At 46.5% G+C, this 15,689-nt stretch overlaps 1 protein-coding gene across 1 annotated transcript in view; it reads left to right on the forward strand.

The window, feature by feature from the left end:
- adgrl3.1 (adhesion G protein-coupled receptor L3.1) overlaps positions 1-15,689 on the forward strand; it is a 96,308-nt gene that overhangs the window by 45,322 nt on the left and 35,297 nt on the right. The window contains exons 6-10 of the mRNA XM_084556912.1: positions 3,771-4,178; positions 4,719-4,822; positions 5,534-5,719; positions 7,168-7,206; positions 12,709-12,892. Of these exons, the coding sequence (XP_084413038.1) occupies positions 3,771-4,178; positions 4,719-4,822; positions 5,534-5,719; positions 7,168-7,206; positions 12,709-12,892 (921 nt within the window). The remainder of the gene's footprint in view (positions 1-3,770; positions 4,179-4,718; positions 4,823-5,533; positions 5,720-7,167; positions 7,207-12,708; positions 12,893-15,689) is intronic.

Below are 15,689 nucleotides of genomic sequence, written 5' to 3' on the forward strand. Positions count from 1 at the left end.
TTCTGAGGGTGTCCTGTGGTGTTGTTAGTGGGGGACTTTGGGTCCTGTGGGTTGAGGGGAGGGTCCTCTGTGGATCATCCCACAGATACTTGATCAGTTTGGGATCTAGTGAATTTTGAAGGCCAGGTCAACACGTTATGCCATCCTGCTGCCATCAAGGAGTGTCATTGCTATGGGTTGGGGGTTCCTGGTCTGGTCTAGGTGGGTGCTTCATGTCTAAGTAACATCCACACGAATGCCAGGTCCAAAAGTTTCCCAGCAGAACGTTGTATTGTCACAATATGGTCAATGTTATGTACTTCTCCTGTCAGTTGTTTTAATGTTGTGGCTGATCAGTGTATAATTGATACCGGGAAAACTCACATTTACTGTCCTATTGATTTTCTTATTGCTCTGCTGTAAATAGAATAGTTAATGCCCTCAGTGTGGAAAGCCAACATAGCAGCAAACCTACGTATACATGTGTTTCGTAGAATTCCTGATGTGGCATGGCAGATCGTGTCGTAACCGACGCTTCTCCCGAAACGTGTTTGTTCTAATGTCACCCACGAGCATGTGTGGTTCACGGAGAAAGTTCACGAGCTTTCAGACTGTACATTTGCCTGCTCTCGCCGCGTCGGTTTTGTCACCGGGCGCGATTTTTATTTCGGTTAGCCGTTAGCTGACATCTTGAAGTTGTCTAAGCGCGTTTACTTGAGGTTTCCTACGCTTAAACGCGGGGAGATATGTCAGTCCCCGCGAGTACAACCTCTAGCCTTTTTCCTCTATAAATGTTTCATGAACCTGTTTCGTCACATTCCTTCCCCGAACCCTCTTTCACAGCACCCAGACTGATGCAAGTGATGAGCACATCACGTTTAAACAGCAATCGATGGAGGTCGGAATAAGCTCAGGAAGGAGCGCACACGTTAAAGAGAGCCCCTTCGGAAAATGTGGAATTTGAGATTAGCGGAACGAAAGAACAATGGGCGCTTAAAAGTGTTTGAAAAGAGAGTTTAGATCGGGATAAGATCGGGCGAAAAATGTCAAGAGAACGGAGAGCGGCGGGAGGAAGGAAGGGGAAAGGGAAGGGGGCGAGAGGCAGAGATGCATGTCCAGTGGAGCGATGTGGCCTCATGCCTGGGATACTCTCAGACTTTTGTGTTACCTCACCCTAAGCTGCCAGCCGCCGTGTTTTCCGCCCTGTACTCAGATGACAGCAGACATCAACCTCAGACGCGCGCATGCACACGCCATTACTCTCCCATTGTTGTGGCACAGCCCCTAATGGAGCTTCCCGTTTGAGTCCAGATAGTCCACACACACACACACACACACACACACACACACACACATACTCAGTCTCTGCCTCATAAGTACAAACGCACACATACACACACGCGCGCAGATTGACAGCCGGTCCCTAGGCCACCGCTGCCACGCATGATTGATGGCAATGTTCCGTGGAGAATGCATGAGGCAGGGCGGCAGTGATTCAGGAATGGAGTCGGGGAAGGGGGGGCTGCAGTTTAGGTACGGAAACACTCCATTGAGTTGTGGAGGAAGAGAACAGAACGTACAGGAGGAGAGGGGACGTTACACGGCTGTCAGTCAAGCAGACGGACAGAAAAGGGAGGAAGACGGAGAGAGGCAGAGACGTAGGGTTGTCTTTAATTAAACTTCGAATCCGCGGGAAGAGGGGCGACTTCGGTTCACGGTAAATAATGTAAAAACCCTCACACTTCTTCGTTCTCCGCTCTCTTCGCGCCCTTCACCCCCTCCAACATTTACCGGTGCGCCACAGAAACTTGGGCCGGTCACGTGCTGTTGCCTCCGATTATGCAGAATACGGTGCAGTTGGCCCCTTCTCTCCAGCAAAGCAGCCACACCGAGAGACGACAAACCTGAAACCCTTCAATGTCAATGACCACCATGTAGTACATATTATAGCCCAAGGCACTCCAGGAGAAACACAAGTGCCCGCGCTTTCCGTTTTTTTTTTTTTTTTTTTGCTGAAAGTCATGAAATTGTGATTTGAGCTGCATAAGGCAACTCTCTACCTCCGCTATTACAACTGGCAGCTGGGTTTTCTTCATTTTTTTTTGAAAGCTCAACGGACTTCATTAATCAGAGCTCAGGTAGCGTGATTTGGGGGAAATAGCACACTCTTTTTTAACAAACAAGACAAAACAAATCTTATTCAAGGATCCGGGTGGGCCTGGAGAGAAAGGGAAAGTGGAGCAGGGTTCGGTTTCCTCTGGACAGGTTTTTAGCTTGAGGTTTGTTCTAAAATATACATTTCTGTCATATAGCATGAAGTTGTGACAGTTCATATTGGCGCACCCTTGGGATTTAGGATAGCTGCTCTGTTTGCCCCTTTGTTTGCGTACTTCAGGAGCTATACCGAGCCAAGACACTGTTATCAGCCTCATGCCGTAGGCCTTCAAGCAGTGCTGTGTTGATTTTGCATGAAAAAACTCAAAGCTGTAATTGAAATACAAAAAAGGAAAGGGAATAAAAGTTTATAAAATACTCAATGTTCAAATATAGTCCGCAGACAAACTAATTCACATGACGCAAAAAAATCTCCAAAGTAGGTTCAAATTCGAAAACACAGATATCTGTAATTAGAATTTTCCTAAAAATGTTCTCGAGGATAATTTGCAGATTTAATTCCACAACGCTCGGCTGTACGGTGAAACTGGGGCCGGGCGCGCTTTATGAAAGCAAAGATGCGGATTTAGAAAATATGCTCCAGCTGCGCACCGTATTACCCGTAATGACTTCCTAACGATTCGAGACTAATAAAATAATTCAAAGGGGAAACTGTAAATAACTACTCGGCTTTCATTCCTTGCGATGCGCGCGCCTTGTGCCCGTGCGTGGCTAAAAGCAACAGGAGCGAAAAAAAAAACGCGGGCGCGGTGGCGGGAACGCTTCACAGACACACGCCCCCACCCCCTCCCCTCTCTCCTTCGCCCCTCTCTCTCTCTTTCCATCATCTCGTCCGTTCATTCATTCTTTATTCCTGTCCCCCAGTGTGAATAATTGAGCCTTTTTTACAATGAAATATTGACAGTAAAAGAGTGTGGCATATGCATTTAAGTGGCCTCCCTCTCCCCTTGTGATGTCACTGTCTTATAAATCATGCCCGACTCTGAAAGAATGTTTTTTTCTGCCAGGTTAGGCAGCAAGAACCGCTACTGTGCTACCAGTCCCATAGGAAAGGCTGGTAATCCTGCGCAGGGAAAATCAATCAGTGGTCCTGCATACGGCAGGGCTGGAGATTTGGAGTTTAATTATAAAAGTTTCAGCAGCCCCCGCCCCCCCGCCTTGTTTTAGCACGCCGACTCAAACGGGCCGAGTTGCTCAGAAACACGTCTTGCACTTGTGCGCGATAAATAACGCCGCAAAGATCTGGCATGTGACGAGGGATGAAACGCTAACATGGGGGAGTCGACGGAAACATGAGCTACCCTCTGTCAAAGCTGTTTAGCGCCCTGCAAACGAATGCCTGCGCATGTGTTTGCGTCCGTCACCGTTATCCATGCTCGTGGGACAGCTCTCGGGCACACTTGGTTCTAATCCAGATGTTCGTTTCTGTCAGAGTTCTTTGAATTCTATTGTCCTTACTTTTCCTTCCCGGCCTTTGAACTCTTGTTCTGCTCATAAAAACATCCGCATTCCAATCACGTTTGGTTCCACTAATCTGCGCAACACATTTTAGGCTTCTGGCTTCCCCTCGTGGAGCTGCGTTTTCTCAAACCGTCTTTTCTGTTCTGTCCTTTCAGACTATCGTCCGCCTCCCATGATGCCCCCAAACCGGGGAGCGGGACCGGCCGGCGGGGGAGGAGGCTCCTCCTCCTCCTCGTCGACCAGCAGGGCCACCACCACGCGTTCTCCTCCCTACTACACCACGCCGAGGCCTCTCCTCACCACCTCCCCCGGCCAGCGGTACCGGACGACCACCACGGTCCGCCAGCCCATCCTGGTCACCGGCCGGGGCTCTTCGTCCGACGCCAATCAGATTCCCGACACCAATAAGAAACCTCCAGCGCAGGTCCCGCCGGCAGCGGCCCCGCAGCCCCCCGCCCTCCCGCCCCAAGACTTCTGCAGTCCGAGGGTGACGGCAGACATATCGTGGCCCAGGACGCAGCAAGGCCAGACGGCCAAGCAGCCTTGCCCTGTAGGGACACTGGGTAAGGAACCTGCACAGATAGCGGACTATTTAACTGGCATGACTTCTTTCATGGCAAAACTTTAAGTGAAATAGGTGAAAACTTTTTGAAGTAGGTGTATCAATGCTGCTATTGAAGACAAAACCAAAAGCTGCGGAAAACAGCCAACAAGCAATGGTGCATTACATTTTACGAGCTAAGCGTTAGCATGTGAAACCTTATCCTTAAGCTAACTATCTACTACCTCCAACAGATGAATGTGGTAAAGTTTATTTCATTTTAATTGGGAGTAAAGGGTTAAAAGTTGAGGATCTGAAATGCAAAAGAGGGACCGGAACAAAGTGAAACAGATATTTTATATTTCCCGCTCAAAACATTTTTATCCGCTAGCTGCCACGAAAAAGAAGATTCTTCCTTCCTCCATCTAGCATCCACACACACACACACACACACGGGCGAATACTGCAAACACCCCTAGCGAACCTCGGGCACCTCAAGAGTCTTGCCGTCTCCCGGTGAATGTCAGGCTGTCTCACCCTGTTTGCTTTGCTTATCTTGCAGGCGTGGCTACATACGTGTGCGTGGCCCATTTGGGCTACTGGGATCCCCGAGGCCCTGACCTCAGCAACTGCACGTCGCCCTGGGTCAACCACATCATGCAGAAAGTAAGTCTGATCGCTGCTGGCCCTCGTGGCTCCCACCGAGCCCTGGTTTAAGGGTACGCGATACGGATAAAGTCCCGGAGCAGCGGCACCTCACGCATGAAGAAGCACCGGCTACGGGGGGGAAGGATTTAGGCCGTGTATCCGTCTTCATTTGTTAACCCTAACGCGCGTTTAAGATCTGAACGGTGCCGCATAGCTGTAGGGGGGGGGGGTAGAAATGCGCTATCATCAGAATAGGCTGACAACGGGCTTCATGATAGGCTAATTTGATGTATGCATAAATGTTTCATTGGGGAGGTTATTGCTTTTGATTCCTCAGGATCCTCTGGCTGGGAAAAGTGTCTCCACAGTTATCGTAATTGACTTCATTGCTTCATGTTGGTTCTCACATGAGCCTTAATCCTTTTTTTTTAATAAGACCTAACTTGGAAATCAGCATTGCAATGGCACGCTTCTATAAAGTGTTCTTTAATGTCTTTATGATAACTTTCACAAGCTGCCGGACACATTACACCGAACGATCTAACCTATTAAACTGAATGCACTTCCCGTTTTTTTCTCTTCTCTTCACATTTACATCTGCTCCTCCATCCGTCCATCACCTCTCTGTCCTTCCTCTACTGCCTTCCCTCCTCTTCCTCACCCTTTTCCAACTTTCCCTTCGTTTCTCACGTCACCCGACTCCCTTTGTGCCACGTCTTCGTCTCGCAGCTCCGGTCGGGCGAGACGGCGGCGATCGTCGCCAGGGAGCTGGCCGAGCAGACCAAGGGGCTCCTGCGCCCCGGCGACGTGCCGTCCACGGTGCGGGCCATGGCCCAGCTGGTGGAGCTGCTGGACGTCCAGCTCAGGAACCTCACCCCCGGGGGCAAGGACAGCGCCGCCCGCAGCCTCACCAAGGTACGGCCTCGAGAAGAAACGGGAGGCGAATGCGTTTCCGAGTGACGGAGCGAGATAAAGATTTTCTCTTAAGCGCACGCACGGAGAGGCCGGCGGTTTAATTGACGCGAAATGAAAACAAAGAGGAGCGACGGGGCGAAGAGGGAAGAGACGGAGGGGCTCTTTCAGGTTAACAGTGAGATGAATGCCGTCGGCGGTTAGCGCCTTTGTTTTGCACTCGTTCTCAGGGTTAAGAAAGTCTCTTGAACAAGGATCGTACGTAACACCACTGATGATAAATAGCCACTTTCAGATGTTGCTTTCTTCTTCAGTTTGTGGCTCTTTTGTAAAAAAAAACTTTGCTCGAGATTATGAGTGATGGATAAGTGCTTTTAGTCTTCGGCAAGGTTTTCTCAACTCTTCTGAGATCAGGACTGAAACTTAATAAAAACTCTGTCGCCCCGGCGTGGGAGTTATTCTTAATAAAACAAACAGCACAGGCCCTGGACACATTTTACATCACGGCTCATTGTTTAATGAACTTCAGCCCTTGAGCTTGGGGCTGTGAAGACGCCGTTGACAATCAGGCTTGAGTGCTTACTTCAGGATTACATTAATGGAAACCCGATCCGGAGCGCGCTAAGGATCTGTTTTACGACGGCGGTAGAAAGACTTTGGTTCTGTACTTTGTTCGCCATTCAATTAAAGTGAGTTAAATCACTTGGGAAAGGCTGACTGGCTGGCTGACTGACTGACTGACTGACTGGATGGTGGACCGCTTCTTGATGGTCTCTGCCGAGGTCGACGGTGATGGGCGGGGTTTAGCAGCCAGATTGACAGCTGCTGCCTAAACAGCCACTCTCATTTGTTTTATTTAGCCTCAGCCCCCGGGGTCCTCCTGCGCTTTCCCTCTTCGTCTCGTTATCGCGCCCGGCACATCTCCTCTACTTCCTCTCCGTAATTCAGCAAACACGTGTGAAGCGGATACATTTTCCCGGAGCACGTGCAAGCGGAATCGTTTAAGCCGCCGTTTTGCCGCTGACCACGTCGGCCCATTAAAGGTGGAATTTGTCGACGGAAAGGGAAAAGCGTTCCAATAATGGCCCAATTATGCACACGCTGTACATCCAGTTGAGTCATGCGATAGCTTATTATGCAAATTCGTGGTTGGGAAATCGAATATGACCAGTCGCGCACGAGTGGCGTCATAATTAACGCCATCAATTCACTTGACAGTAGATGCAGAGAATGAGTAGGGAAAGAAATGGAGGAAGAGAGGAAGTTATTAGGGGGAAAGAAAAAGTACGGCGGTCGAGGAGAATAACATTGTATTTTTTTTTTTTTTGCGACCTAAGTCCTTTTTTTTTTGTTTTGCGCAGTGTTAATGAAGTGGGCGTGCGCGCCTTTGTGTGTCAGTGTGTGACTGAGAGGTGTTACATCGCTAACAGCTGACTTGTTTGAATTTGCAGCTCCAGAAGAGAGAAAGGTCCTGCAGGTTTTTCACACAGGTATTTCCGCTCTCCTGGTATGGTTGATTACTTTGCCACACCATAGTCCCACATCTTTTTTTTTTCTATTTTTTTTTTTTTTTTTACACTCAGCATGCAATCCGCTAAGCAGGCTCGTGCGCCGCATATGTGTGTGTGTGTATGTGCAACGCTCTCAGTAGAATTCAAACCCAGCGCCGCAGCAGTCCCCTTTTAATTTGCAACCGAACCCTTTGAGGAGGGTCTGCCCCCACGGTGCGGGTTTGGATCGCCGGCAACTGATGCCGCCGCCCCCGCTGATGTCTCCTAACAAAAGTTTTTAGTCTCCTCAAAGGGTTCTTCTGCTGCCATTCTTTTGTTTTCAATTTCACTTGGTTTTTTATTATTTCTTTTTTCTTTTTCGCATTCCCAATCAATGGCGCTGATAAGAGGCCGTGATCAATATCAATAATAGCTCATCTGTTTTGCAGTTCTGTCTGCGGAATTGTAAACAGGTGCGCCTGGAACCAAACGGCTCGCCATCCATCTCCATTGAGTGAAAAGCCCTCTCTGCTGCTGCTGCATCGGAGCGAAGGGACGACTGAGCATGATGGATACCCCGTTGCATATTGCTTGATCACGGCCTCAGCGCCTTTAAAAAAAAAATATATATATATAATAATAATACCAGCCTGTGTTTGCGGCTCGGTATTAATTTATTCCCCCGTCCTTCGTGGTCTGCTTGCATTGATGTATGTTCGTGTTGACGCCACGGGCCCGCACCATTAACGGGAGAATCTAGCATCAATTAAGCATGTTTGTGGTCAGCTGAAATCACTATTCAGGACATCAAAGCCCACCCCCCCCAAACACACACACACACACACACACCCACCCACCTTCCTCATCCATGTGCCGTGGATAGACTGCAGAGTCTATCTCTGTCTGCACCCTCCGACGCACACACACTTGATGGGGTAGCTCTTTTTCTCCTGATGCAGGCTTTTTTTTTTTTTTTTTTTTCTCTCTTTCCTCCCCACTCTCTCCCCTGAAAAGTCTTAACGTCAGCACCAGTCAGCAATGTCACATCACAGAACATGGCTTAGGACTGTATGCGAGCTGACACGCACACACTGGCTCACACACACACACATGCACACGCCACAAATACACACAAGTATTTTTAACAGGCGCGCGTTTAAGAGCGTTAATCTAACAAGAAGCGTTCGGAGGCGTGGCTCCGTTCAGGCAGCCGGCGACGGGTCAAAATAAAAATTAAAACAACAAAAAAAAAAACGTTACGCCGCACACCTTGGGTACTGCAGGGGGCTGGGAGTGATCGATTATATAATTAGCCTTAGTAATGTGAAACAAAATTATACCAACAGTCCCTTACCCTGCCAGATAGAAGTGTGCGTGATGAGGGATGTGGTGTGGCGCTGCCCTCTCCTCGTTAATTATCTACAGCACTAATTGCCAAGTGAGGAGAGTGGGCAGGAGGTTTGGGTTCTTAATAGAGACAAAAAATAATTGAATTCTCTCTCTCTCTCTCCATCTATCTCTCCTTTTTCTCTCTCCTTTTCTCTCTTTCTCCCCTTCCCTCTCACACTTTGTCTCCCCTCCTCTCTCACTCTCCGCGTGGGGAGCTGGGGACTCGTTTCATGTATACTAAATTGGCAATTTATTCATGATGAAGTTGGCGGCGTGGAGAGGCTTTGATGCTTTAGGGTGGTGGATTGACGGAGGGAGGTGGAGTCTGCAAGGTAGACGGAGGGAGAGAGAGGGAGGGAGCAGAAATTAAACAGAGAGAGAGAGTCACAGAAACAGAAATGGAATGGGAGAAAGCGAAAAAAAAACAATAAAGGGGAGCAGCGAGGAGACAGTGATGCTCAATGACAATGTCTAATTTGCCCTCTATTTATGGATGGCGGGTCAGAACATGGCATGCGGTGAATTTAAAGCCTGATTTAGCTGCGAACTCATCCTGTCAGGGGAAGACAAACTCCAACAACAACTGACAGATAAGCCTGCTCCTCTGATGAAAACATTTTTTCATTTTTTATTTTTTTAAATGTGCACTTTCTCGGAGCTCAGCCAAGCGAGTAAAAGAAAAAAATCCGCTCTGCTCTCGCCCCCTTTTTCCATACTTTGAGCATCCTTGTTTCACCCGTTTCCGTGCGCGGGCTCACGCGTACGTGCGCGCGCCCGTGTTCCCCCCCTCGTAGTCGTGGACCGGCCCGGCTCTAGTCTGCTTTACTGCTGCTGTTTACGCTGGATTTACCCCGACGCTTCAAAGCATTTCACTTCTGCCCCATTTACTGACGCGCAATGCCGTGTGCGAGCGTGCACGCGTTTCCCTACCCCGAAACGCGTAGCCTCGCTTAGGCATGCACACACACTCGCTCACTCGCTCGCACACAAACGACACCCTTATCTGTCTCTGCAGAGTCTCTCCCCTCTTTGAAGACCCCTAAAAAAAACCTGTCTCTATTTTAGCCCTCAAGTCCTCGTACTTGTGCGGATAGAAATGTCACCACTGGCAAGAGAGCTTACAGGCACATCCACCCACCCCCCTGCCACACACACACATCCACACACACACACATATCCACACACATATCCACATACACATATTCCATCTCCGGCTTTCTGATGCGGAGATGTCAAGGAAATCACTCCGCTTCCAGAGATGTAATCAATTATATGAAATTGAAAATGCGAGATATTCAAAAGTTCAATAAAAAGCATTGGGAAGTTTAATGAGGGTAAAAAAAAAAAAAAGGGTTATCTGCAACACATCAAAGCACTGCACCAGCAGCTAGAGCGAATGGAAAGCAATGCCACTGCTCTTGTATCTGCCATCCCTTCCTCTCTCTCTCTCCCTTTCTCTCTTTCTCTTTGTTGCCCGGACGGCTACTACTGTACAGGAAGTGGAGCAGAATGATGCACAGCGATGCTTCTCCCAGCCGCTTGTGCACACCCTCAACTGCACACACAGACACAGAGACAGAGACAGACACACACACACGTTGGAATGCTAATTCACTCGCAGGCACGCGGTCCCATTCAATATGCGCCGCGCACATTCTTTCACACGCGCCCACGCCATGTATGTACGGCACGTGCGTCTCTAAATATAATTCCAGCTGGAAGACATCTGATTCTCATTTGATATTATTTATGTATCCTTTTTTTTTTTTTTTTAGTGAGAGAGAAGCAGGAGATACGTGTCAGACGCTCCACAGGTGTGCTAAACTTCAACGGGAGAAAAAAGTTGAATATGTGAACAGCATAATCTTTGCACCCCTAAATATTTGTCGGCTCCTTTAAAACCGATAACTGATGAACATTTTTTTTTTTTTTTTGCAATTAATCATAAAATGTCACAAAGACGAGCTGGAAATAATTTCACTATTATTTGTCCACAATTAAATGAATTAATCTTCCAGTAGTTCGTCCTTATAAAATGTCAGAAAAGTGCAAAAAAAAAATCAAAAATAGATAAATATTCCATGCAAGACAGGAAAAAACAAAAAGCAGAAAATCCCCACATTTGAGAAGCAGGAGAGAAGCAAGATGTTTGCTGCTGCGTTTTTGCCGCTCATATAATTGCTTTAACACTGTAGTCTGTTTTTAATCAGTCATTTGTCTGACCACTTCTTACCCATCAAGGCTCTTACGTCTTGAATATGAATTTCATAACAGACAGTACAGATGGGCAAATCTGCAAAAAAAAAAACAAAAAAAACAAACGCACAGAGGAAAGACTCAACCCGAGCCGTATTAAATGAGAATTTTCCTTGAAGTGCTTGTGAAGCTCGCACGCCGCTGAAAGGGATGAAACAGGTTCCGTCGGTGCGTGCGCTTGCGCGTGTGCGTCTTCAGAATCCACTCCCGCTTATTCTCGTTGTTTGCCGAAGCAGTGGATTAATTAGTTTTTGTTTACATGTATCCCTCCCAAACTCATTCAATATGCAGCCCCGCTAATTAGCTGCTAGTGCTAAAAGCGGACATAATATTATCATATTAACTTGTTGGCTAAGCACCAATTCCATGTGTGTGATACACTGTATCTACATATGGATATCACATCGCCCCCCGAAAATAAACAGGTAGGATTAGTTCTAATTACAGAGGCCGACTGCGCATTTTGTAGCACATGTCATCGACACTTGCATGAGTCATTGTCTTCACCGCGCGCACACACACACAAGCAAACGCTTGCTGTGTACCGCCGCTCGCCTCCCTCCTCCCTCCTCCCTCCTCCCTCCCGGTCTCTCACTTCTTCTTAACCCCGAGCGAAAGGAACAAGGAGGAAGTCAAACGGAGGATGTGTGAATGCCAGTAAGCGGACGTTTCTCACTCTCCCTCCCTGCCCTCGCAACTCCCCACTGGAGGCCCCCGCTCGCTCGTATAATGGCACCTGCCTTACTTTTTTCCACTCTCGCATCCAGCCTCCCCCCGCGAGAGAGGGAAGCACTGAAAGAGTGAGAGACGAGTGAGGGATGGGAGTGTGTTTGCCGAAAGGGGCGGCTCACGGAGAAAGGGAAAATAAAGAACCAGACGGGAGTGTGAGATGTGTGCGTTTGATAGCACCTGTGTTCGCTTTTCCGCCTCTCTTGTTCCCAGTGGACGCCTGTCACCATGGACTCACTGGACTGTTTTATCGCTCTCCCATGGCTCTGCTCCCCTCTCTCTCTCCCTCCCCTCCTCTGCACCGGCTCTCTTTTCTCCCTGCCTCTTTATCTCCTCCGGGGTCTTTTAAGATGTGTATATCTGCGAATGTGTGGCATTCGTGTCTGAAAACGAGGAGGTGAACTCTTAGGAGCATAGAGGAATGTGAGCCGGAGACAAAATAAGTATTGTTTCGCCGAGAACACTTCATCTGTGCGAGCCAGCTCTCCTCCGTTTTAATTCGGTAATATTTTTGGATTCAAAACCGTTCTGCACGGCTGGATATGACCCAGCAGACATTATCTGATAAAACTCTAATTTCTTCTCGGGCCCTCAAGCACAAGTTTTCTAACTCGGAGATAAGACTGTTTCTTTAAAAGGAAAAAAGAGAGAGAGAGAGAGAGAAAGAAACTGAACCAGGTTTTTGGGGTGTAGACACATGGTGATTGCAATCAGCTAATTAGCTTAGCTTGATTTTCAGAACATCTGTGATGGATTTTCTATCACAACATCTTCACATAAAGAGAATTTTGAAAAGAAAAGGCTGATAATAAGCATTAAAACCTGCGTGGTACGACTTTGAAGGTTTAATTCAATGGCTTCTGTGTTCTTGCTTTTGTCGTGTCTGCATGGGAATGCCACGTTTGCATCGCCGACATGTTCATGTGTCGTGATTTATCAGCGCCATGAATGAAAAGCCGCCGCATTCTCGCCGTTTGCTTCCCGCTGTCTGCTGCCTTCGCTAGTCAGGGGAGGGTAGCAATGGGTGGATTTGCATTCATTTTCACATTAGCGCCGTTGACTGGAAGTTGCAACAGTGTTAGCGTTAGCTTCCTCTCTGTGACCTCCGTGTCTCTGCTGCTGCCCCAGGCCATGGTGGAGACGGTGAATAATCTGCTGCACCCACGAGCCCAGACGGCGTGGAGAGAGCTGTCCACCGGCGAGCAGCTGCACTCGGCTACCATGCTTCTCGACACGGTGGAGACCGGGGCTTTCATGCTGGCTGACAACCTCCTGAAGACCGACACCGTGCAGGAGACCACCGACTACATCCGTGAGTACATTTTTTAGGTTCTGTCCTCAAAACTCGGTTAGACCTTGCAGCCGTCGAGAAGCCCGGTTGAGATGCCCTCGAGCAAGGCACTTAGCCTCCATTTGCTAGAGCGGATCAGAATAGTGTCCGAGAGTGGAAGGCTGTGACTGCACTGCTAACGCCTCAGGTGTCGGACTTGGGCACCTGCAGTCGTATTTACCTGACCGCAAAGTAACAGAGGGAAGCATTTCTAGAACTTTGGCAGAAATGGAGTTCTTAGATGTCACAGTTGTCTTTGTTTTTTTGTTTTTTTTTTATCTTTTACAGATCTTGTAACAACATAAACCAGATCAGGCTGCTTAAGATCTAAGAATATGATGTAATGTGATAGTAAGAGGGAACGCTGACAGCAGACCTCGCCACATCTGCAGCCTCAGATCTATGTTTTATAATGCAAATGAGAATCAAAGTGTACTGACTGCACATCATCCTTCATGTGTGAAAGCACACACATATGAGTGGACGCAAATGGAAATGGGGCAGAATAATGCTACTGTTTTATTGCTCAGAGGGTTGAGAGAGAATCGAACATGAACATATGCAAGACTTTATTATATATTATTATATCAAGAGGATAGCTGTAAAAATAGATTTCTATTTGCACAAACATATAAAATGTATCTGTCGTGTTTTATACAGCACTATGTGTGCTTTCCGAAGAATTTTACTTTATATAGAGAGGTCCAAAAGAGAAAACAAAACATGGGAGACTGAGAGAATATGATTCTCTGATTTGCTTTTGCATCCACAAATGTTTTTCTTTTCTTCAGACATATTTTAAGACTATTTTTTAGATGTAAAAAATCTTTGATCAATTGAATGCAATACTTGTTAAGTCATACTGTCAAATTAATACAGTTGTGGGCATGAATGAACAGTAAAGTAGATTAAAGGAGTGGGAATGTGTTATCAGAGGTGTCAAGTAACGAAGTACAAATACTTCGTTACTGTACTTAAGTAGATTTTTCAGGTATCTGTACTTTACTTGACTATTTCTTTTTCTGACGACTTTTTACTTTTACTCCCTACATTTCTACACAAATATCTGTACTTTCTACTCCTTACATTTGAAAAACAAGCTCGTTACTTTTTTAACCTCCACGTAAAAGACGTGACATGATCGGACATGACTAAAGAATATTATTATTATAGAGAATCGGACTAGAGAAGGAAAGTCGACGATGCGCTTCCTGTGTTCTTCTTCTACTGTTTTGAACAGGCAGCCTGTTGGTTAGTTTGAGCTCTGCTGCCACCTAGTGACTGGAGGCGTGTTTATCGTTCAAGCATCAATAAAGACAGTAATACTGAAAGTCCACCTGACCCCACTATTTGAGAACTACTGGTCTAATGTGAAAAAACTAATTCATGTGTGGTGTGGTTTCTGTTGCTATCATTAGCTTTTTGAGGATTTTTTGGAAGCTAGTTTACAATGTTAGCAATGCTATGGGAACACATCGTTTTGATAGTTTATAGCTAACACTAGCTAGCGGTTTAAAAACAACAACCCAATAACCCTCAATTTATTATTAAAAATTATTCAGATGTTCACGCAGGACATCTGGTCCATTCAGTCTAGATTATTCTGCTAGAACTTTTTCATTTTGCAAAATTAACGGATGAATTGTTTCATTAATGGCAAAATCATTTTTACTTTTTACTTAAGTACATTTCAGAGCCTGTACTTTCTTACTTTTACTTGAGTAAAGGAGTTGAATCAGTACTTTTACTTTTACCAGAGTATTTTTTTACACAAGTATCCGTACTTTTACTTAAGTACAGAATGTGAATACTTTTGACACCTCTGTGTGTTATCTCGATCCAAAATCCAACTGGTTCCAAAACAATCCCATGTTTAAATTCAGACTTATTTCCAATACAAAGGGACTGTTGAAACAACACCTGTTATTTTATTTTTTTTCTAACAGAGTTGTGGAACAATCAGAATTTGTATTCAGCAATCTGATGGCATCTCTGTGCTAAAATCTAAAATCACTGATCTGCCTTCTGGAGCCATAACTCTGACCCCCCCTACCCCCCCAAGCTACAATACTTTATACTCTAATTTTGTAGATTGTGTACATATCATAGACTGTATAAAGATGAACAGCGGAACAGCTCCTTAAAGGTGAATCCAAAACAAGTAGAGCTCCCCCTGGTGTCTGGCTGCAGTATAGAACATAAGCTCCGCCTCCTCCATGTTGGTGGGTGGGCCGAACTGAAAAACTGAAATACACGTCAGATATTTTCAAGGATAGTTCTCCTGTCATTTTAGGTAGTTAATGTATGCTGATGAATGTTCAAGTGTAATTTTTTTTCCTGATACGTTTCAGTTAGTCAGTTGACCCCATAGAGACAGGATGTGACCTCATGATGACTACCAGTTGCCATGCCAACCGCTCTGTAAAGCGGTCCTATAGGGCCGTGAGAGTAGGAAATTTAAAAAAAAAAAAATAAATAACTACAGTGTATAGTCCAACACTTCTTTGTAACTGGTGGAGGTAGAGCAGAGCGTAGTATTAATTAAACGAAAATGCGAATGAGTCTGGCAGAAGAGTGGGCGGGTCATCAGGATCGCGGCTCCACGTGGCTCCACCCACGGGCTGTACTGCGCAGACTCCGCCTCCAAACTCGAAAGATGGCGCCGCCCATTTCGTCTGGAAAATAGCACCAGTTTGACCAAAGCAAGGAAGTAGGGATGCATTGTCCATATTTATATACAGTCTATGTTACACATACAATCACTTGCCAAAACATTAGG

Source organism: Chelon labrosus, assembly GCF_963514085.1.
Source record: "Chelon labrosus genome assembly, chromosome: 2".
NCBI classification, from domain to species: Eukaryota; Metazoa; Chordata; class Actinopteri; order Mugiliformes; family Mugilidae; genus Chelon; species Chelon labrosus.